Genomic DNA, 22,657 nt, shown 5'->3' on the forward strand with positions numbered 1-22,657 from the left:
GTCATGTCCTTGAGGCTGACCTCACGATTAGCTATATATTGTGGCCAGCGGTTCGCCTGAGCTGCATCTTCGCTCCCGCGGCTGGCTGGACGGAAGAGACCCGCAAAGTTAGGACCATGGTGTGCCGGACACTTCTCGCCGTGTTTGCCCTTGTGGCAGCGGCTCAAGGTGTGTAACTTCGGTAAATTCTAAGGTACCAAGTTACTTATTTTGCATGTCGTCTGATATAGCAGACGTCAACCTAGTTTAGCACTTAGGAGTATCTGCTAGAAAATGTGCTGGTTGAGAATAGTTTTGATGAATCTTACACTTTAAAGAAGACACGACATTTTTCCATTGTTTCTAGTAACTGGTACAAATATATCCTTGTGGAACGTCTTGATTAGCGAAAAGCTTGTTGTTGACGACAGAGTTTCATCCTATATGTGTTTGTGTTTTATTCAACTTTGCAAAAGGGTAGATAACGTTATGTACTTGTTGAGGTTACCAAGGCAATCTCGTAATATTTCAGTTATTATCCCGGTGAGCAAAATCTTAAGGGAGGAGGGGTTGGTGGGTTAAGTTGGAAAAATGTGAAAAGCTTTTGCCCTGAATATCACTCGCATATGGTATCTGCTGAGCAATGTAATCGTCTCTGTTAGGCTTAGGTCCCAATTGGAAAAGGGGGCCCTGCCGGGCATTTCACGGGCATTTATTGGCACTTTCGGGCGTGACACCCTTTGGGACACTTTTCGGCTCTCGGAGTATTTTGGGGCCTGGTCGGTCAACTGGTTGAATTTAAGACGGACTTAAAATGAACCCGGGACACGGTAACAAATAGACGCCGTGACCTACCCGTAAGGAACACCGAGGCTACATCCCTGACGGGCACCTGTGCAATTGCGACCTACGCCTTAGTCGCCACGATGCGATGTCCATGGAAGTTTAGGGACGAACATTGACGCCCAGCTTTTATGGCATTTTGTATATATGAGGGGGGGGGGGTTACAGGTTAACGATTCTCTCTCTGAAAGACTGTTGACCTTCAGATCTGCCTATTTAATGATGTGCAATTGATACTTGCGTTTCCCCAGGACAGAGTTGCGTCTTCCCGTTCACGTATCATGGCGGCGTCTTCAACAGCTGCACGTCTGTTGACTCCGATGTGGCGTGGTGCTCCACAGACGCCGTGTACGTAGGGAACTACATCAACTGCGACGAACGTAAGTATCAGTAGATGTTCATCAGGGAGGCTTTAGAAAAGTTCAAAGGGGGTTCACTTTGCCTGACATTCATAGCAGACGAGGTATATTCCAATAGTCTAGTCTTGTTCAGGTGCAGTTTTCTGCCAAGAAGTCTTTACCTTACTCAATCAAAAAGCCCTGTTGAAAAATCTTAAGTGAGATAGAGAATAGAGTAGGATAGCAAAAAGAAATGTGCACCAGTGCACTGGATATATATTCAATCAAATAAGCCTCGCCATCACCGAGTCCCAGATGTGTTAAGTGTACGTCTTGTTTCGTCAGGCTACTGCTCGTTCCCGTTCACGTATCACGGGATGACGTTCACGACCTGCACCATGTATGACGACGACCGCCCCTGGTGCTCCATCGATCCACAGTACGGGTCGGACCACGTGTACTGCAGCGACGGCGCAGGTCAGTCTCGGTACTGCAGGTGCAGCTTAAGCGTGGCTTATAAAGTTCGTAAAAACTGTGTACACTTCAAATTGCCTTACAATAGCCGCCATAAATGTTGACTCATTCTCTTGTTGTTTTGTTTGTTTGTTCCAGCGGTGCTCAGCGTGGACACAGAAGTTGACAAACCAGGTTTGTATAGCATTTACATCAACAAACACAGCAAACTGAATTCATCTCCCTTCAGTCATGTCAGCAGCATGTTGGTAGTGTTCTCAATTACAGGGGATATATTGTAAATTGACTTTCAATTTTCTTCGTTATTTTTTTATTATTAAGATGTGATTATTGGTTTAATCATCAAAACATTAGTGGTCGGTTACAGAAAATATTGGTTTAATTGTGTGCACTGTTTATCCTGATAGCTGGATGCCACTTTCCGTTTGTGTACAATGGTGTGACCTACACCACCTGCACCGTGATGGACAGCAGCGACCCCTGGTGTTCCCTGGACCATGTGTATGACGGCGACTGGGCCTGGTGTACCGAAGGTGGGTGGATCTATCAATCCTTACAAAGAGTAAGGTTCCTCCTTAGCTTAAAGCTATGTGTTTCAAGCGGTCACGAGTTGTAGTTGTCTCCAAAATAAAAACTTCCATTAAATAGTAATATTTTCGAAAGGTACAAACCTTGAGATATAGTATCGTGAGGCCGAGTCTGTTCTGGTATATTGGTACGCCATCCACACGCGATGGGGATTATCAAATAATTGTATCAAAATAAACAAAATCGCGCTGGTAAGTAAGTAAGTAAAGAAGTGATCATGTCTAGCGGAATGATAGACGTTAAACAAGGACATCAACAACAACACGTTGATCAGCAAGAACAAAAAAGTAGTAAAAGAGTCCACATTGGCAAGGTTGTCCTTGCGTAGAGGTGTTACTGCTACAGTCTGACTGCAGTTCTAAGGGGGCCCTAATGCCCTTTTGCGTAGAGCGCAATCGGCCGTTTTAATTTTACGTAGAGCGTAGACGGATCGCTTAATTCAACGTAGAACGTAGTCAGTGCATTTTGCGTAGAGCGTAATTGACTCTTTTAATTGTACGTATTAAATGCGTTGTAGCTCCCCGGAATTTACCGTAAAACGTAATGGATGCATTGTACGTATAGCGTATAATCAAACCTACCCTAACCGTTGCCCTAAGTCCCGTCAAAATGCAGGAAATTGCGTTTCAGAGGGTCGAGATTTTAAAATTTCCGTGGACCTCCTTTGCGACGCCCCGCACCATCTGCGCTCACGGCGACATGGTGAAAATATGTTGGGTCGTCGCCCTCAAAAACTTAAACTGTATTTTCAATAGAAATGGCATTACAGATTCGTTGATGAAGGTTAGACATGCCAAAAACAGTTCCTCCTGCAAAATCATATCCAGTTGCTTATTTTTAATTGAGTAACTGTTATGGTGGCATTAAGTATTGCCTAGTCTGTGAGAAAAAGTTGCCCCTCAAATGCATTAATTAACGTTTCAGAGGGTCAAGATTTCAAAATTTTTCCGGGGACCATGCCCCGGAACCCCCTAGGATTGTCGCGCCTTCGGCGCTCATGATGATAAAAATTCGGTCAGCAATGGCGCCCCCGCGTTGGAAATTTGCTGCCGCTGCCTCTGCCGCCGGTTACCATTAATACTTTTAATTCAACTTTTGTCACTTCTATGTATCATAAATACCATCTTTGACACAAATGCTCAGTCGCTCGGTGATGAATTCTGCATAATGTGTGGGGAAGCTTTCGAATTTAGCGTAGAGCGTAGAGAGGCGTCCTGAATTCAGCGTAATACGTAGCCGGCCATCAGAATTTAGCGTAGAGCGTTGTCGGGACCCCCCCCCCCCCCCTTGGGGCCCTCACATCCTCGTCACATCCTCTGACGTATCGGAGCGACGAACTGACACTGGCTGTTGTTCTCCTCCCAGGGGACTGCGTCTTCCCGTTCGAGTACAACAACCAGACGTACGACTCGTGTACCCTGGACGGCACAGGCGACTTCCCCTGGTGCTCCATGACGCCTGTGTTTGAAGACAATTGGGTGTACTGCGAGGGCGGTATGTTGGACAGTCTCATCGTAACATTGATTGAAGTCAAACATCATTCTCGCGTTAGTCATTTGAAGATACATTTTAGATGCGATAAGCATCTTCACTTTATGTTTGTATTTCCCATCGTTGTCCAGGTGGGTGCGGCGGTACATTGAAGGACGCCCAGGGACGAGTGGAGTCGCCCAACTATCCTGTCGGTTACCCTGACAACCAGGACTGCAAATGGCTCATCCAGCCGCGTGGAGGCCTTGCCTCGGTCAGCTTCGGCGACTTCTCTCTGGAGGCCAGCGGTAGCCTGTTCTCCACCTGTCCGTTTGACTATGTCCAAGTCACTGCATTGGACGGAACAGACACCGGTAGGCTGTTAAAAGTAGCTTTAGAAAAGTTCCCATTGCATTGTACATTTCTATCTTTTATTTGTAATACATACAATGAACTTTCACTTGTCCTTTGCACAATGCACATTTCGTACATGAATCTTGAGAACTCGTTCTTGTTTCCCTCCTCAGGCCAGCACTGCGGTACAGATCCCCCTGCAAACGTCACCTCTCATACAGACATTACCATCCAGTTTGTGTCGGACTCCAGCATCAACAGTCGCGGGTTCTATTTCTACTACACAGTGGAGGGCGGCGCGCCCGGGACACAGGCGTGTGGAGGAGAACTGACGGGGACCAGCGGCGAGGTCCAGTCTCCCGGGTAGGTGACAACAAAAGAAGAGAGAGAGAATTTTTGGGCAGCATTTAGAAAATGTCCCATAGTAGTGCCACCTCACAAAATGGTAGTCTCAGACAGACTACCTTGTTGGAGCCAAATTTGGACGCTAAATTGGTGACTGGGAAATGATCAGTCAATGCCAAAGTCTGATTAGAAAGCATGAGAAGCCGGGATTCGACCAATGACTGCAAGGCCTACTAAAAGATGCCCCCAACTATTGCCCTGCACTTGCCATTCTTTTATTTAATACCCAGATATGCTAACCTTTCTGTGTCCACATCTCCAGCTTCCCGGCGCACTACGACAACAACGTGGACTGTATATGGACCCTGCCTCCCCGTGAAGGGACCAGCGTCACACTCACCTTCGCAGAGTTCACCCTGGAGCACGTGGAGGAACACGAGCTGGGGCAGTACTCAGGCTGTATCTACGACTTCGTGGAGATCTTCGACGGTCCGACTCGCCTCGGTTAGTGCACGGAACTGCACTATTCTTTGATTTGAACAGATCTTTAACAGTCTCAAACTAGTCTATGTCTCATGATATGCTGGTAGAAAAATTCGCAATGCTTTCCACCATATATCAAGTAAGGTTTGTTGCAACACAAGACGTTTTCTCCTCGAAACTTATGCTGCCACTCACAGAAGAAAGGGCCACTTTGCAAATCATTGGATATAATTTTAGAGCATGTTTAGATTATATTCTACATCTAGATGTTTACAGCGCTTCTAATTAGCGTGCATGCAAAGAAGTATATTATTGTTGCTACTTCGCAGCACAGTTTGATTACGTTTTATGTTGAATTGTTTCCTTTAAACGTAACTGCCCACTCTCCGTAAAGGCCGGTGGTGTGGGGAGAAGGCTCCAGATCCAGTCACCTCCACTAACGGACTAAAGATCCGCTTCAAGACGGACGACCATACAGTGGATTCCGGATTCAAGTTCTCCTATCAGTACAGCGCCTGAATAAGCAGGTAATGGCAGATATATCTTCAATATCATTCGCAGCGTCGTAAGAGTTATTCCATTCAAAACTTGGGGCGAGGAGGAATTTCTGTTGTAGACCGAAAGAAAACCGAAATGAAACGCCAAAGAGCAATACATCTATCCACACGGATTATGAGATCCATCATCCACTTGCATATATTTTTCCGCAAATGCTGTTTTCACAGAACTGAAAACCCCATAGAGCACATTGTATAGAATCAAAGAGTTCTCATCAACAGTTGATGAAAGCTCCTGGATAGAATAGATAAAAAAACAAAGCTAAGGAAAAATTGCATTCATCATCCGATATTTTGCAGTCGTCTCTTTTAGGCATTGATTTTATTTTCTTTTGCAGAGGTGGACTTTCCAAAGTGAACCCAGATTCGACCATGACTTGGTGCGTCTTTGATCCTGTCTGATGGAGATTTGTGATGTATTAAATGGTGGAATATAGAACAGTTGATATGTAGGATCATCTGTTTCTTTTACTGCTATTTTATCAGATACATGTACTAGTTGATTGCCTAAATGCATATCAGAAGTCAATATTCCATACAGAAGTAACGGTATTATAATTGCACAAGTTTCCTTTTTCTTAATTCTTCATTAGAATTCCATATTCAATATAGAAATGAAATGCTTCACAATTACCATTACAATGGTGCTTTGAAGTCAACATGCCAATGATACAACCCATTTACCCTGTGACCCTCCATATATTGTGAGTTGAAATTGAGTTGTGCGTTGGAAGTCCATGTTTGCTACACGGTAATGAACGTATCAATAAAGAATTTTACGCTATGTTTGGTCCTCCATTTCCCCCATATCCCCACAATCATCCCTGGTCCATCCCCATCCTTACAGGCGGACAGGTGTGTCATTGGCATATCTTTGAGAGGACAGGCGACTTGCTATAACCTTGCCTGACTCGGCCTGATGCGGATCAGATAATAGACACTCCGCTACTTCTTAGGAACAGCAATGACAGCCACGCATTTCTTCACCCATTCCTCTGACGACATCGTTGACAGCATGAACCTGGAGAAGTGGAGTCAGTGAGGATCACGTGCGGATTTTTGTGGTATCATCACTCAATCCACATCTACTAAAGTAAATATGTCAGATATCACATATTAGGATAAAGGAATGGAACTTGAAGATACCTGGCCACATCTGCCCGGCACATCCCTCGCATCCCCTCCCTGTCATGTACCTGCTCACCTTCCTCAGTCCGGAACTCCATTTCTAAGGAATACAAGAAAGCCACGATTGTCTTTTCAATGGTCTCATCCCAAACCTTGCCCTTCTCTCGGTGCCCCCCCCCTCCCCCCAGTGTCCAGACGATACCTCTTCAGTATAGTTCTAAAGAAGTGTAACACTCAGTGAAAAGTAGGAAACAACTGAATCATACCGGTCACAGGGCCTGTCAGAAGATGCGGTGCCTTAACGGCTGTAAAGTCGATGTCATCGCACCCATGAAGGTACTGCTCCATTTCCGCCAGATTTTTGAAGATTCGCCCAGTAAATAAAGGCTTGAAAACCCAACGCAAGAGAAAGGGTGGTGGGTCTGACGGGTCGTCTGAAACAAGGACAAAGGCAAGTATGTCAAGGCATGCATATATGGACAATATACTTGGGCAGTTGGGGCCTTTGGTTACCAATGAACGTGTTAATACCCCTGTCACATTTGGCGAAAATCGATGTCGGACGACGATTCTGCTGCAATCGCCCGAGCCTCGCTTGTAATAATAACTTTATCGTGAAACAATTGTACAAGGTACAAAGTATGGCTTATATGTGATGGGGACTGTTTTCAGGTGAAAAGCACGCGCAACTCTCTGTCGATCTTTAATAAATATGGCCGATCTTCCATCGATAGGCCCGAAGATCGTGGATAATGTGACAGGGGTATATATAAGGAACACTCACACCCAATACACGCTTGCTCATTGCCTAGCGAGGATTGAATGTGACTCAACAGGTAAATATGTAGCCCATTGAAGATTAGGCTTCGGTTTGCCTTTATTGCCTATCATTTAAAGCATAAGAAACCTATTCTACCTGCCTTCATCCGAAAATACATCTTACCATAACCTGCATTCTCAAAAACGTGGACGCATCTGCCGACATATCCTGTCATTTGGAGGAAGGAAATGTATATGGCTGTGCTACGGGTTGTAAAATCAAAATATCAAAGCAAGATGAAACTTTTACCAGTGAGGTACCAGGACGACACACAGACCAGCCGTTTGATGCTGTTCTTCCTCATGGCAGAAACAATCACCTTCATGGAGTCTGTGTAAAAGGTGACTGCTGACCAAGGTGCGCTCTTACCTACAGTAGGTAAGGAACCGTGATGTAAGAAACATGGACACAAGGAAGATGTCTGGTGCTTCAACGTATTTTCTCAACCTTCTGCTGAAACTCTCTTCAGCTAACTGGAAAACTGCACTGCTTCGAGAGGGGCAGCGGGGCAGTTAGCATAATGTATTCAAACCTTACACTAACTGATTAAACCAGCAATTGCCATATGTTACTGCATCGGCAAGTGGGGTGTGAAAGAAGCAACTACATACTGCTAAGTAATATACATACATCAAAGATACATACAACAAAGACAACCCGATTGTCCCCTCTTTTGATCAACTATATCTTTGAAAATCAAATATCTGTACATGTGCAAGACTCTGTTGTTTGGCACTTAAGACGATCCCCCGTTATCTTAGTTTGCCCTCAATCATTACAAGACGTCTAAAACGATTTTTCCCAGTAAACTAGAATATATACCACTGTTGCTTTTCCATGGTACACATCTACATATATCCAGGGTACATATCTACATACATCCAGGGTACATATCCACATACTTCCCAGACAGGAGAGGACAACATCCTTGTCCTGCAGATGTGGTTCTATCGACTCGGGAGAGGAGAAGTCGATCTTCTCAATCTGTGGAAGATGAACAGAAAATGAGCCTGTAACATCACTGTCGGCAAATATTGATCCGTGGGGTCATGTGGGGTAACTGTAGGGTGTTTGATCTCAAAGTTCAAATTCTGTCATGCTGCCCATCTTGTGCCCTTGGCAAAGACACTCAACATGCCTGTTCTCTGCACCGAGACGTAAAATGGGTAACTGATCACTACGCCGAACCGGGTTGGGGACTGTATTTTCGTCAAATTTAAATCGGGGTTTTCGGAAAAACCTGTCCAGTCCAGACAGGGAAATGGGGCGGAAAACCCTGTCCAGTCTGAAAAGAGGGTCTGCATAGGGGTTCCTGGCAATGCTTAAAACTATTACTAGTACTTCAGACAGCACTTACACTGATACACATATTTTCTCATGTAGTTAAACTGTTCTGTATGTATTGCATGTACAAGATGCCATACACTGTCTGTATCCTCTACAGTTGTCGTGCAATAAAGTTCTTCTTCCTAACTATATAGAATCGGCAGCATAATGAGTGACCCAAAGGTGCAATATGCATGCACAGAAAGTTCTGTCAAATGCAAAGTACCCAATTAACACTTATCTGGTAGGACATGAGGGGGAGAGAATTACACCCATTGTCCATCAAACAAGGGATAGTGAGTGTCAGTCAATTTCGGGTTGTTAAATAGTGGCAATACATTTCAAAGACAGGCTTTGAAAGGTTTTCTCTAAATGATAAGTGTGCAGCACTCAATTTGAGAGCTGGTCTGTTTAAATCCTGGTTTAATAGAATGGCTGTGAAAGGTTTCAATATCAACACGACTTTAGTACACAATGTTATAATATAACACATTATATTTTACAATGCACTACCATAAAGCCGAGATGGCATTTTTCAAACCCTAGTACAAGTTAAGAGCTATATAGAACTATGTATCCTTTTAAAATAATGTGTTTTATTTGTAAAATTATGCCATAAGGCTAATAGCATGTTCAGTCTCAAAGACTTAAAGAGTAGAAGTTTTTTATATGATCAAGGAGCTTTTATCAAATATTGATAAAAGCTCCTTAATATGATGCACAGAAGTAACAATGATGGATGATTTTTGTTAAGTTATAATTTTTGTATGACATTGTGTCACACTTCAAGTTGATGTTATTTCTGTGCTTAGCCATATTAAAGATAAAGAAATGTTGTTGTATACTAGTACTTAGTAGCTTACAACGTATACCCCCATGCAGACCCTCTTTTCAGACTGGACAGGGTTTTCCGCATTCCGGACTGGACAGGTTTTTCCGAAAACCCCCGATTTCGGGCGTTTGCTCATTTGGATGTTCGTGACGAGACAAATAATGCGACGGTAACCGGTAAGGTAAGAGGCGGTGGGAGGAAAAGGGTTGGGCTCCGCCTCCTAATACCATGCGGACACAGTGTGCAAGCGAACCCAATGCCCCTATTGCATCAAACAATAGGATTAAATAACCTTATCAAGCTTGTTGATCTGTGTATATGTCACTGTTCAAATAAGTTATCCAATTGGATCTTTCCTTGTCCGTCTAAGTAAAATATTGATCAACTATAGAATGCTCTTTTCGCTATATTAAATAAGCAAATATCTTTACAGCAAAGTTTGAAACCATTTCCTACATTGCTTGTAAAACTAAATAATCGTTTACCATAAACACGCATGACACATGTACATACAAACGGTGAAGTGATAAGCGATGCAGTGATAGGCTAGGACAACATCCATGAAAGCTGTGTTGAAAAAAGCCTCAGCTATGTTACACAAAAGGTACTGGAAAGTACCTGATAAACACTGTCACTACTAGAAAGGCCGACATTTGCTTAAGAGCAAATACAGCATATTTCAGCCATACCCCTTCCCACGCAACATTGGACTGTTCCAAATCACCCCTGCGCAAAAATGGAACATCCTCTTAACAGTACATTATCCCCCAAAGTGGACTGGTATTGTGAATTGATTCCAGGTAAAAACAGAGCTTGCTTCTATTTTTCAGAAAATGACAATAATCACACCTTCCATTCAGAAAATTTTCATCATGACTGAAAATTGTTGAATGACTTCATGTAATGTCATTAACAATTTTCAGTACGATAACTAGGTGTAAGTTTAAAAAAGTATAAGCTCCTTGTGATGTGGGTACATTTATTATTGCAGTGAACTTTTTTTATTCAAGTAGGGCATACGATTTAATAATAATCAAGCAGGTGCAGGTACTGTAGGAGCGTTTGTTTTCTTCAAGCTGTAAAACTGTTAAACTGTTTTACTTTGTATGCAATCAGCCATCGAGCCTATTCTTATTTTAGTTTAACAACTTCCTGCCAGACCCGGAAGATACGATTGAACCTTGTTCGAGGATTTATTTTCGTCTGTCTGGTCAGTCTGTTCATACCCTGGCGCTGAGAGTGTTTTATTGGGCCGAAACTCTGGCAGTTTAAAGTTACTTACAATTTAAATGTTCAAAGTTTATGTCAAACAACAACAGCACTAGGAAATGTGGCCACTATAGACAGGTGGTCACTATAGAGAAAATGCTGATCTATTGACTAGGAGCCATACGTTACACATGATTTCAGTACACTGATCATTAATCATATAAACATTGCACAGGTAAGCCAATTGTTTAGATGTACAATTAAGTTCAAATAATTCTGAAGAGAAATATTGATGAGAAAATAATCATTCTCGCCACTGTCTAACTTATAATTACGTATCAAAACTAAACGCAGATTTTCTAACTAACGCACCTTTTGCCGACTTCATCAAGGGACCGCCGGCTATCAATCAAACACGGCTGTTGATTAGACTTAGAGTTTCAAACAGTCATGTGCTGTGTGCCAGTTGACAGCGAACTTCATGCTACGTGATGTTTTACATTGCTTGGACCTTCTTTCCTACAGCGGTGCTTCTACAAAATATTTAGACTGTAACACTGAGTCCCACATGTTTTATAGAATAGAATTTGACGCAGAACAGCGTTTTTTGCTGGGTATTTTTCTTGAAACATGTCCGTGGGAATATCAGCGAGGCGGCGACGTAGGGATATCAGACCGTCAACAAAAGTCGCACGGCGGCTAACGGCGCAGCGAAGATACTAGCGCTATAAATAAGCGCTTCAACTAAGGATGGCAACCCGTACAATATTTTTGTATACTGTTGAGCTAAGTAAAGTTTGTTGTTTATGAGGTTTTAGTTGTCTTTGAAGCTTTGACCCGAAATATTTTAAAGTCAAACTGCTGAAGAGAAGTAAGTGACTGCTACGATTATCGTAGATATGGCCCTAAATAAACTAATAAAAGAAGCCTTCTCAATAGTCTAAAATGCAAGAGCTTCCGGGGGGGGGGGCTTCGCCCACCTGGGTCCCCCCCCCACAGTGGCCCTGCCCCTGGACCCCGCCTGGGACATTCGGCGGCCTCCGGACCCCTGTCCGACGCTTTGAAAAAATCCTGGCGAGAAGTCTGTACGGTCTGAGTCTTCAAGTTAACGTATTGTGTGGTCCCGCTTATGAATATTAATTAGCCTTCGCTTTCCTCTTCGCTGATTGGCTGAACCATTAATTGAATTAACTCTTCCTGCCGGCTAGACGCAGGTGCAGATGTCGGCTCTGTGGGGTAAACGTCCGAAAGGTCATGGCATGGAGAACGAAAGAAAACCAATTTCGCCTAAAAAAAGTGCTGTAATTAAGCATTTTACAGTACTTTATGCCAAAAATTTTACTTCGATCATTTTACCAACTATCTTATGCCTATCTGTACCAAATGTTACTCATACCAGGGTACAGGGGTGCAAAATATACCGTTATAAGACCGTCAACAACAGTCGCACGGAGCTAACAGCGCAGCGAAAATACCATCGCTAGCGTTTCAACTTCGGATAACAAGTTATAAGTACTGTTGAACTCAGTAACGTTAAAGCTTGTTTTTAGTTGCCTTTGACGGTTTGACCTGAAATAGTATTACGCTAAACTCCTGAAGAGAAGTTATTACGACCTTCGGGCCGGTCGACATCATAGATATGCCCCTAAGAACATGATACCAACTATCTAAAGCCTATCTGTACCATAGTCTAAACATGCGAGAGCACTTGAGTGCGGGCTATACCGCTATCCCCCTGGCGGGAACAGTCGCTCGGATATAACAGGGCAGCGATGAGGCCATCGCTTAGTGATTCAACTTAGGATTAGCCTGTTATAAGTCCTGTTGAGCTCAGTAGCGTTAAAGCCTTTGATTTTAGTTGCCTTTCACGGTTTGACGCGAAATAGGTATTACGCTAAACGGGGTGAAGAGAAGGTTATTATAAGTGACTGCTGCGAATTATAATAGATTTGCCCCTAAGAACTGATACCAATATAAAGCATTTTAAAATTGTTTAAGTCTAAAATTTTGCTTGAATCTTGTTACCAAGTATCTAATGCCTATCTATACCAAATTTCAGGTCATTTAATTGTAATACCAGGGTACAGGAGCCAAAAGTGCCTTTTTTGGTCAAAAATTGGCCAAAAATCGCAAAAATAAGCATTTTGTTGCACTGTACACCAAAAGTGTTATTGAATTTATATGAAGGGATTATCAAGGCACATCTGTGTCAAATTTCAGCTCATTCGGTTGCAATACCAAGGTACAGGAGCCAAAAGTGTCCTTTTTTGGTCAAAAATTGGTCAAAAAATCGCAAAAATAAGCATTTTGTTGTACCGTACACCAAAAGCGTTATTGAATTTATATGGGGGCATTATCAAGGCACATCTCTGTCAAATTTCAGCTCATTTGGTTGTAATACCAGGGTACAGGGGCCAAAAGTGTCCTTTTTTGGTCAAAAATTGGTCAAAAAATCGCAAAAATAAGCATTTTGTTGTACTGTACACCAAAAGTGTTATTGAATTTATATGGGGGCATTATCAAGGCACATTTCTGTCAAATTTCAGCTCATTTGGTTGTAATACCAGGGAACAGGGGCCAAAAGTGTCCTTTTTTGGTCAAAAATTGGTCAAAAAATCGCAAAAATAAGCATTTTGTTGTACTGTACACCAAAAGTGTTATCGAATTTATATGGGGGCATTATCAAGGCACATCTCTGTCAAATTTCAGCTCATTTGGTTGTAATACCAGGGAACAGGGGCCAAAAGTGTCCTTTTTTGGTCAAAAATTGGTCAAAAAATCGCAAAAATAAGCATTTTGTTGTACCGTACACCAAAAGCGTTATTGAATTTATATGGGGGCATTATCAAGGCACATCTCTGTCAAATTTCAGCCCATTTGGTTGTAATACCAGGGTACAGGGGCCAAAAGTGTCCTTTTTTGGTCAAAAATTGGTCAAAAAATCGCAAAAATAAGCATTTTGTTGTACTGTACACCAAAAGTGTTATCGAATTTATATGGGGGCATTATCAAGGCACATCTCTGTCAAATTTCAGCTCATTTGGTTGTAATACCAGGGTACAGGGGCCAAAATATACAGTTTTGGTCTAAAATTGACCAAAAAATCTCAATAAAATCATTTTAGAGGCAGATATGAAAAAACTGAGAAAAAAGCATCAAGGTATTGGCCCATTCTACCCCTGTGCCAAATTTCAGATCATTCGGTCCAGGAACGGCGGAGATGAATCACTTTGAAGATTTGACAGGAGAAAGAAGAAGAAGAAGAAAGAAAGAAAGAAGAAACATTACGAATACAATATATTTCACCATACTATGTATGGCTGAAATATAAAAATGTATCAAGTATAACATACATCGTACACATGTGTCTAAGTTGGAAACAGACAGGATAAAGCGTGGGACCGCGTGGCGCAATCGTCAGCACGTTTGATCAGGTCCAGAAGGTCCTGAGTTCAAACCCCGACGTGTCACCGATCTTGTGCCCTTGGGAAAGGCACTTTACACGACTTTCCTATATAGGCTACAAAAGTCTTCAGCAAATTGAAGTTGGTAGCGTCAAAAACGGAAAAAAAAAAGCTAACCTTGAAGTCCTTATCAGGGACCAGATCTTTCATCTTGTCCGGGTTCCTGACCAGTGCGGTGACATCATGGCCCAGCGCAAGGGCCTGCTTTACAACCTCAACACCTACAGGACAATATAGCAATCACTGTGACTGGCGATCTGAGAGGGAAATTCCTAATACATGTAGTTTTTTGTTCTTTTCACCTGTTTTTGAAAAAAAATCCACCTATTCTTGAGCACTGAAAAATCTTTTCTATCTTAATTCGTGTATACAACTGTATTTCAAATCCAATATATTGTTGGTAAATAAAACAGCAACATTGGAGTTTTAAAGCTAATAAAATCGTACACTGAACAATAACTCGGTGGACGCACAAGTTACATATTAAACATGATCTTTAACATACCTGTAGGACCAGTCGCCCCAAACACTGCCAATTTCATCGTGCAGATGGTCAGAGTCGCCTTTTCAAAGCTCGTGTAGGGAATATTATCACTTCCTTTATTCAAAGGGCAAAAAAGGAAATTAAATGAATGTACAATTACAAGGGCCTCGTATTATGCAAGAAGCACGGGGTACTAGCTAAATATTAACGGTCTCTTTATAGTTTTATTCGTCAGATGGACCAATGTAACTGTCACTTTTTGTGCTGTTTCCTTCTTTTACAAAATGCAGAATAATGTCTGCAGATTTACAAGTCTGACGACCTATGTCCTGATCAGTACAATTACAAGGGCCTCGTATTATGCAAGAAGTATGTCTCTATGCTGATGATACGGCAATTTTTTGCTCCAGTGATGACACTAGGTACATTGAAGCCACTCTGAATTCAGAACTCTCTCATATAGCTACATGGTTCCAGTTAAACCATTTGACCCTAAATGCTTCAAAGACGAAGTGGATGCTCTTTGGGAGCAGTGGTAAGCTTAAGAAAGCACATCCAGTGTCAATCAAAATTGGACTAGAGTCAATAGAAAGAGTGGTTTCATTTAAATACCTAGGGCTTATTCTTGATGACAAATTGTTGTGGAATGAACATGTTGACAAACTCTGCTCAAAGGTAACCCAACGAGTAGGTTTACTCAGACGTCTTAGACCTTGTTTCACTGTAAATATAGCTGACATGTTGTATAAAGCAATGGTACTACCCCTTATGGATTACTGTGACACCGTGTGGGATAGCTGCGGAGTGGGGAGACAACAACAACTCCAAGTGCTACAGAACCGGGCTGCCAGGGTAGTTCTGCAACTCAACCTACAGGCCAGCAGTGTCCTCAACCTTCATGAGAAGCTCAGCTGGCAGTACCTTGCAGGGAGAAGGCGGGATCATGTGTGCATTATGGTTTACAAGTGTATCAATGGGCTAGCACCAACATACCTATCATCCATCTTCTCTCACAACCACAACTTACACAATTACCAAACCAGACAGACATCACTCCTATACAAACCCTTTTTCAAGACCACAACAGGACAGCGTACATTTTCATACAGAGGTGCTAAACACTTTAATTCACTTCCAGCCTACATTAAGCAAGTTCAAAGCCTAAATTCATTTAAGTCAGCTTTGAAAGACATAACATAGTCTCAGTACTGAGTAGTGACCTCTGACCTCCCAAACTGTTGACCTTGGATCGGATTATGATTTTGATTTATCTGTGTCTTTCATGTTTCAGTTGTATTTATATGTTCCGACGTATATGTCTACTTTTCTCTCTGTAAGTTTTTATTTCCTTGTATGTATATGTGAAACTGGGCCCTATTGAAAACCAGTGTACCAGCACTGAATAGGCTACCCAGGTGTATGAAAATAAACAAACAAACAAACAAACCAGAAGTAAAAGCCTAATGGTCTTTCTAACTTAGTCAGGCATTCATACCGCCTTGAACGGCAACGTGACACTTGTACAGGGTGACCTAAAAAAACCCTGGTGATCACGATTGCCATGCATTCATGTACTAAATATTACTCTCCAAGCGGAGGTTCGGTCTTTTTTTACGTGTCTTCGGCGTTTTTTTCGGTCTTTCTATTTTGTAGTTTTCTTTATGTCCCGCGGCCAAGACGGCAAGAGACAAAATGAAAACGGTACAAAACAGAAAGCCCAATAAAGACACCTAAAACACGAAAAACCAGCTAGTCGGAGCCGAATTATGCTTGAAGATGTCCTAAATATCACATCATATCCATCGATCACTTTGGTTTAGTACATCTATTTCAATTAGCTCGTTTTTACGGCTTAAATGTGGCACGTTTTTGTTTTCGTGAATGCATCCTTACATATAGGACCTCACGTGACTTGAAAAAAACGGTAAAACGAGTTGCAGAGATTAAAAATGGTGAGAAAAATCTCACCTGTACATCTTCTGGGACATTAACAAACGATGAGAATCACTCTCACCTTGCAGTTGCACCTTGCAAATATCAGCAGATATCTGGCAAATACCAATGACCCGTGATGTTCCACACAGTTCCTACAATTCCACGTGTTTTGGGGGATCAGGAACTTGAGTCACTGCTTGAACTTTGTGCCCTGTGACATAAGTGGACTGTGACCTCAAACAAAAGGTTTCGGTGAGTCAAGCTGACAATGTAGTCAATTGACTCAATCCAAATCGGACTGTCATTACAACTAGGACACATGCAGGGAGGAACCACTAAATGAACCTTTCATTGCAATACACGTGACCGTTTGCGATGTTACCAAGGATAAGGCAGGAGTGTCGGTTTTCGAAATGCCAACTAGCGGTCGAAAACCAAACGAACTCTTACTGCACGTTTAGCTACATTGCAAACCTTGCGAATTTACCTCCCATTCAGATTTAGATTTATCTCGTTTGTTTGGGTACAATAAAGCGTGAGGTTGACCAAGGAGCTTGATTTTTAACCTCCTTGGGTTGACATTTTACACCCAGAATATTGAAATGACACCAGGATTTCACCCCTACCCTAGTGGACCAGTCTAGTCAGTGAGAAAGCATTCAGGTGTCAATTGTGCATATATTGGGCAAAGGATAGAAAATATAAATTTTCATCAGTCTATACATATGTATATATTCCTGGTCATACTTTCTGTCACACGAAAATCAAGACCATTGCATACCCAGTACATTCATGAAAACGGACCAAGACAGAAGACTCAACATCGTTTTGTTTAAAATCTACCCACTACCAATCATCACAGTATCACAGGTAGATAAAAAAATACGTTCATATACACATAAAAACAACTACTACTTATACATATCTTTGGTCAGATTGTAAGAAATTCTTGTGCCGGAGAAAAGTGCACATTATAAAAGTCACTGCAACAAAGACGTAATACATTATATAGTACAGTAAATCCTATAAAAGGTAGCACACCCACATTTTCTAAGTTTCCGCTGTAGTTCTACTACAGATGTGTACAGGTAACCATCCCTGTTGTCGTTTTTAAAATCCCAATGTGAACGAAATTGTCAGTAAAAAGGAGGCTACAGCCACATAGCAAGAGGTTAACATGAATTCAGTTTAGGTGTGGCCTTGAGCCAATGTCGAATCAAGTGACACACGGGGTGTTTTATCTTACTCGAATACGGAAATATTACAAAAATCTTGCTCCTCTTTATATAAAGGAAAACTGTATCTTAAGAGACAACTCATTAGCATTCATTTGCTGATATCACACCGAAGAGTGGGCTTCCACTGGTAGTTTGCTTGCTTCCGACTCAGTCTGTCCATCATGGAGCTCTATGGCTTCTTCTGGCACGCACTTCTCCTTGTGTGGCTCAATGTGATCAGGGTGGAATGTTCCGTCACACTCCGAGCACTTCTTGGGTCCGTGCGGGCCGACGTTTTCCCAAATGTCTTTAAACCCAATGATCAGCAGCATGACGTTCTTAATTAGGAATACAGACACGTCTTGGTTGTAGATATTCCACAGAAGCATCCTGATGACAAGGAAGGGAACGTTCACTAACAACATGAAGAGGAGGGAATAGAGCACTCCGAAATTTACGGATGCCACTTCACCATCCGACCTGTTCTTCCTCAGTTCAAAGAGGGCGACTGTGGGGAGGAAGAAGACGATGCACGCGAAGGAAAGAATGGCGTTCTCCAGCTCAAAGGTTAAGATCACCCGCGATTCCTGCACAAACAGGATATCCAGTAACTCTAGAGAGTCCAGGATGTCGAAGGTCACACCCAAGGCGAGCCTATCTACGTAGTTTTTCCTGTTGGTGTGCGGCTTGGCGTCGTGATGCCCGTACAGGAGCAGAAGGAACAAAGGGGCAGACAATGCTAGAGTCGTCTTGAGTGCGTTGGGGCCGAACCAGTCGTGGTCGGTGAGTTCGTCTGCTATCTCCCATTTGAAAATGATGGCGACCCTGGGGACGTACAGACAGGCGTACACAAACCACGAGATAAAGGCGAAGGGCAGCTCATCACCGATCCGGGCAAGGCCAGGCGACATCCACTTCTGTCTGAAGTACCGGTACGATGTTATGAGCGCGTACAGCCACAGACAGACGACCACGATGTCCGCAGTGATCCAACCTAACCAGTTCAAGTTCAGGTAGAAGGCCAAACAATAGTCGAGCAGGGCGCCTTGGCACACAAGAACCAACACGCACAACACTTTTTCTTCCAAATTATCTCAATGTGTTGACAAATATGTTCCCTCCAAAATGGTAGGCGCCAAACGCCACTTACCATATGTCACTCCTGACCTTAAACGGTTAATGAGGAAGAGGGACAGATACTACAGAAAGACCCTAGGTCAAAAGTCACCTGAGAGAAAAGACAAGCTGAACGAGTATAAAAAAGAAATCAAGAAAAAGTTAAAGGAATGCTACTGGCAGTACATTGAATCTATTATAACTGACATACCCGTACCAGGAGATACTAGTGATAACACCAATAACTCCTCTGCAAAGCAAGGCACCAAGAAGTTCTGGAGCTTTCTTAAATCCATTAAGTCAGAAAGGTCTGGTGTTTCCCATCTTAGGAACAATGGTACCCTGGTGTCAGACAGTAAGTCTAAAGCTGACCTACTCAATCAACAGTTTCAATCTGTATTCACCAATGAGCCCTCAGATGACCCCCTGCCAGACCTAGGACCTAGTCCTCATGTCTGTATGGAGGACATCCAAATAGAGGTGAGTGGTGTTGACAAACTGTTGGGGAATTTAAACATCCATAAAGCCTCTGGGCCAGATCAAGTTCATGCCCATGTCCTGAAGGAACTCAGCTCAGTCCTCAGTCCCATCCTTCAGATCATATTCCAGAGAAGCCTGGACACCGGCATTGTGCCCGAGGCTTGGAAAGAGGCTAACATAGCCCCTGTGTACAAGAAAGGTGATCGTTCCAAACCAGAAAACTACCGTCCAATCTCGCTCACATCCATTTGCTGCAAAGTAATGGAACACATTATTGCCAGCACGACGATGACACACTTTCAGGATAACAACATTTTGTATGACCTCCAGCACGGTTTCAGCCACGGCAAGTCATGTGAGACCCAATTGCTCTCACTAACAGATGACTTGGCTGTCAATAGGAATAGTGGAATCCAGACAGACCTCGTTTTTATGGACTTCGCGAAAGCGTTTGATAAAGTCCCACACCGTAGACTGCTACACAAACTACAGTACTACGGTGTCCGAGGGAACACCCTTGTCTGGATACAGAATTTCCTGTTGGGCCGGTCCCAAACGGTTGTGCTTGATGGAGAGCGTTCGGACCCTATGCCAGTGACCTCGGGCGTTCCCCAGGGTACAGTGTTGGGGCCCATCCTCTTCCTAGCATACATAAACGATCTCCCAGAACACGCTGCAAATGCAAAGGTGAGACTCTTCGCCGATGATTGCATTTTGCAGATGCCTATCCATGACAGCTCTGATTGCGACAAGCTACAGGAAGACATAGATAACATCTGTCTCTGGGAACAAAGGTGGCTGATGGAGTTCAATCCATCTAAGTGTGAGGTTATGACCATACCATCGTCCAAAACACCTATCACCCACACATACACCCTTCACAGCCATCCACTAAACAAGGTAAGTACCACCAAATACCTTGGAGTCACCATCTCCTCCAACCTCACATGGGGCAGCCACGTCGACGCCATAACATCAAAGGCCAACAAAACTCTGGGCATGCTCAGACGCTGCCTGCGGGTTGCCAGCACGACGGCAAAGGAGAGGGCCTACATGGCCCTGGTAAGACCACACCTGGAATATGCCTGTAGTGTGTGGGACCCGCACACCCAAGATCAGGTGAGGCGGGTCGAGATGGTTCAGCGTCGAGCAGCCCGGTATGTCACCAACAATTACCAGTATACAAGCTCTGTCACTACACTTATAAACCAACTGGGCTGGCAGTCCCTACAAACTAGAAGGAAAAATGCCAGGCTTACAACTATGTACAAGATCATTCATAACAACATTTCCGTCCCACACGCGTCCAAACTGGTCCTGGCGACTCGATGCTCCCGCCGCACCAACCACGCTTTCAAGCTGCAGGCCATCGCGAGCAAATCCAACTTTTATAGGCTCTCGTTCTTCCCTCGTACCATCCAGGAGTGGAATGAACTTGAGCCTGGTGTGGCGGAGGCGGGGTCTCTCTCCCAGTTCAAAACTGAACTGGGGAGGGCCCTGCTGCATTGAGTCGCCCCTACACGTCCTTGTACATATGTAAATAACACTAACCCACCACATTCACTTGTCTTGTCATTTGCACCCACAGTTTCATTTGTTTATGTTCCTTTGTGTTACCTCTATTTTCCCGATGTTTGTATGTTACTTTCACCTGTAACTAACTAAGCATGCGCACTGCTATTAATCCCCGTCAAGGGGGCTGAGCAGTAGAAAAGAAGAAAAGAAGAAGAAGAACACACGGGCCGGAATGTTGCCGAAACGGGCACAAATGAGATTTGCAACCTCCCCCATTGTTAAAAACACAATCAGGTTAGAGATAAAAGTCCTTAATCCACCCAAGAAGTTGATGAAAGCTCCTTGATCCACCAAAGCATCAAAATATTACCAACCCAAAACGACACTGTTCTTTGTTTCTCTCCACAGGATCAACCCGGAAGTGGTTGAGCGCCTGACCCTTTTTCCCGCCAGTGGTCCCGCACCAAAGTTTCGTCTCGCACTAAAGTTTTTTTTTTTGCGAAGTTTCGACGGGAAAGATCGGGAAACGATTCAATGCGAAGCAATGCCACCACTCCGAAAAGGGGAAATTACGATGATTGTGTCTGTAGATGCTGACTGCTAATACCGATATTTCTGTTCCTGTAAAAAAACTTTGGAAATCCAATATTTCAATTCCAGTAACAAACTAGGCCTCCAACCTCTGTGACCCTCTGTGATATGTCACCCATGTCACCAGGAAGCTCATCTCACCATTGGTAGTGATCGAAGTTTCATAGAATTCGAACCTCCTTGGTAGCTAAACTTTCTTCTAAAACAAGCTTAAGGTTACACACAAATCAGATTTTCAACGACCACTGTCGACTTCTTCAGGATCAACAGGAGTTTCACGACTCAGGCCGTACCTTTACCCGATCCGATTTCAATCTTAACAAAGAACAACAGATGTATTGATTGTATGTATCATTAATAATTCAAATAAAGTCCTCATGTGCATGTATTATGTTCGTTGATCATTTTCTTAACCCAAATAACAGACGTAAATAATCTATGTAAAGAAAGTAGACTTTAATCAAATTTTCTGATAATTAATGCAAGTGAGGTCCACATCTGCATAATTAATGTTCAGTGTTAACCTGCACGTAACTATAAAATATCACAAGGATGAAATTCCGGTGAATTATTTACATAGTTACTTACAAAATATTGCTACATCAGTAAAACAGATAAATTTGGAGTATCGATACTATAAATTCCATCCACTTTTTCTAAACACAGAGACTATCGGCTGAAACCGCACTAGTATAAGGACTTCTATAAGGTTTCCCAAGGCTGGGAAACTTACATTTCTTATTGTTTTGGTTTTCTGACTATGTAACGTCAGTAATTCCCTGTAACTTTTTTTCTGAGTATGCTTAATTAGGCTAAAGACACCATAGTCACGAGAGCCTGAAACCGTAGGCATTCTCTTGACTAGGGAAACAATATTTCTTATCGATTAGTCTTTGCTAACATACACTTCTGTACACATCTATAATTCCCTATCCCCATCAGTTCTTAACAAATGGCTTACTCAATAATCATTTAGAAAATGTCATAATGCCATGGTGGTAAATGATGGAAACATTATTGCGACACTTGGTAGCTACTTTGATTTAGTTGAACATTTTCAGACATAAAGCATGCATGTTGTCTCTTAGAATATAATAATCATTTCACAC

General features: G+C 42.8%; 3 protein-coding genes across 7 annotated transcripts; 1 reads left to right on the forward strand and 2 right to left on the reverse strand.

Moving 5' to 3' along the window:
• Positions 1 to 15: 15 nt before the first annotated feature.
• LOC118414313 (CUB domain-containing protein 2-like) lies at positions 16 to 5,880 on the forward strand. The gene is made up of 11 exons (XM_035818282.1): positions 16 to 168; positions 1,074 to 1,202; positions 1,506 to 1,637; positions 1,773 to 1,808; positions 2,042 to 2,167; positions 3,588 to 3,716; positions 3,845 to 4,066; positions 4,220 to 4,409; positions 4,714 to 4,895; positions 5,269 to 5,401; positions 5,770 to 5,880. Exons 1-10 carry the CDS (start codon positions 117 to 119, stop codon positions 5,391 to 5,393), a joined length of 1,323 nt encoding a protein of 440 aa, XP_035674175.1. The 5' UTR covers positions 16 to 116; the 3' UTR covers positions 5,394 to 5,401; positions 5,770 to 5,880.
• Positions 5,732 to 21,907, reverse strand: LOC118414353 (flavin reductase (NADPH)-like). Of its 5 annotated transcripts, none has more exons than XM_035818362.1 (8): positions 21,332 to 21,907; positions 14,716 to 14,804; positions 14,328 to 14,431; positions 8,282 to 8,363; positions 7,629 to 7,748; positions 6,826 to 6,993; positions 6,578 to 6,659; positions 5,732 to 6,452 (listed from the first exon to the last, which is right to left on the reverse strand). In XM_035818362.1, exons 2-8 carry the CDS (start codon positions 14,750 to 14,752, stop codon positions 6,377 to 6,379), a joined length of 669 nt encoding a protein of 222 aa, XP_035674255.1. In that variant the 5' UTR covers positions 14,753 to 14,804; positions 21,332 to 21,907; the 3' UTR covers positions 5,732 to 6,376. The 5 variants fall into 5 exon arrangements, with proteins under 5 accessions (XP_035674255.1, XP_035674251.1, XP_035674253.1 ...); XM_035818358.1 differs by having other exon boundaries at positions 14,716 to 14,808; positions 21,332 to 21,906; XM_035818360.1 differs by lacking the exon at positions 21,332 to 21,907 and adding an exon at positions 16,709 to 17,265.
• Positions 17,449 to 21,411, reverse strand: LOC118414333. The gene is made up of 2 exons (XM_035818317.1): positions 21,180 to 21,411; positions 17,449 to 18,922 (listed from the first exon to the last, which is right to left on the reverse strand). Exons 1-2 carry the CDS (start codon positions 21,231 to 21,233, stop codon positions 17,969 to 17,971), a joined length of 1,008 nt encoding a protein of 335 aa, XP_035674210.1. The 5' UTR covers positions 21,234 to 21,411; the 3' UTR covers positions 17,449 to 17,968.
• Positions 21,908 to 22,657: the final 750 nt, after the last annotated feature.

The sequence above is a fragment of the Branchiostoma floridae genome, chromosome 4 (genome assembly GCF_000003815.2).
Source record: "Branchiostoma floridae strain S238N-H82 chromosome 4, Bfl_VNyyK, whole genome shotgun sequence".
Classification (NCBI taxonomy): Eukaryota; Metazoa; Chordata; class Leptocardii; order Amphioxiformes; family Branchiostomatidae; genus Branchiostoma; species Branchiostoma floridae.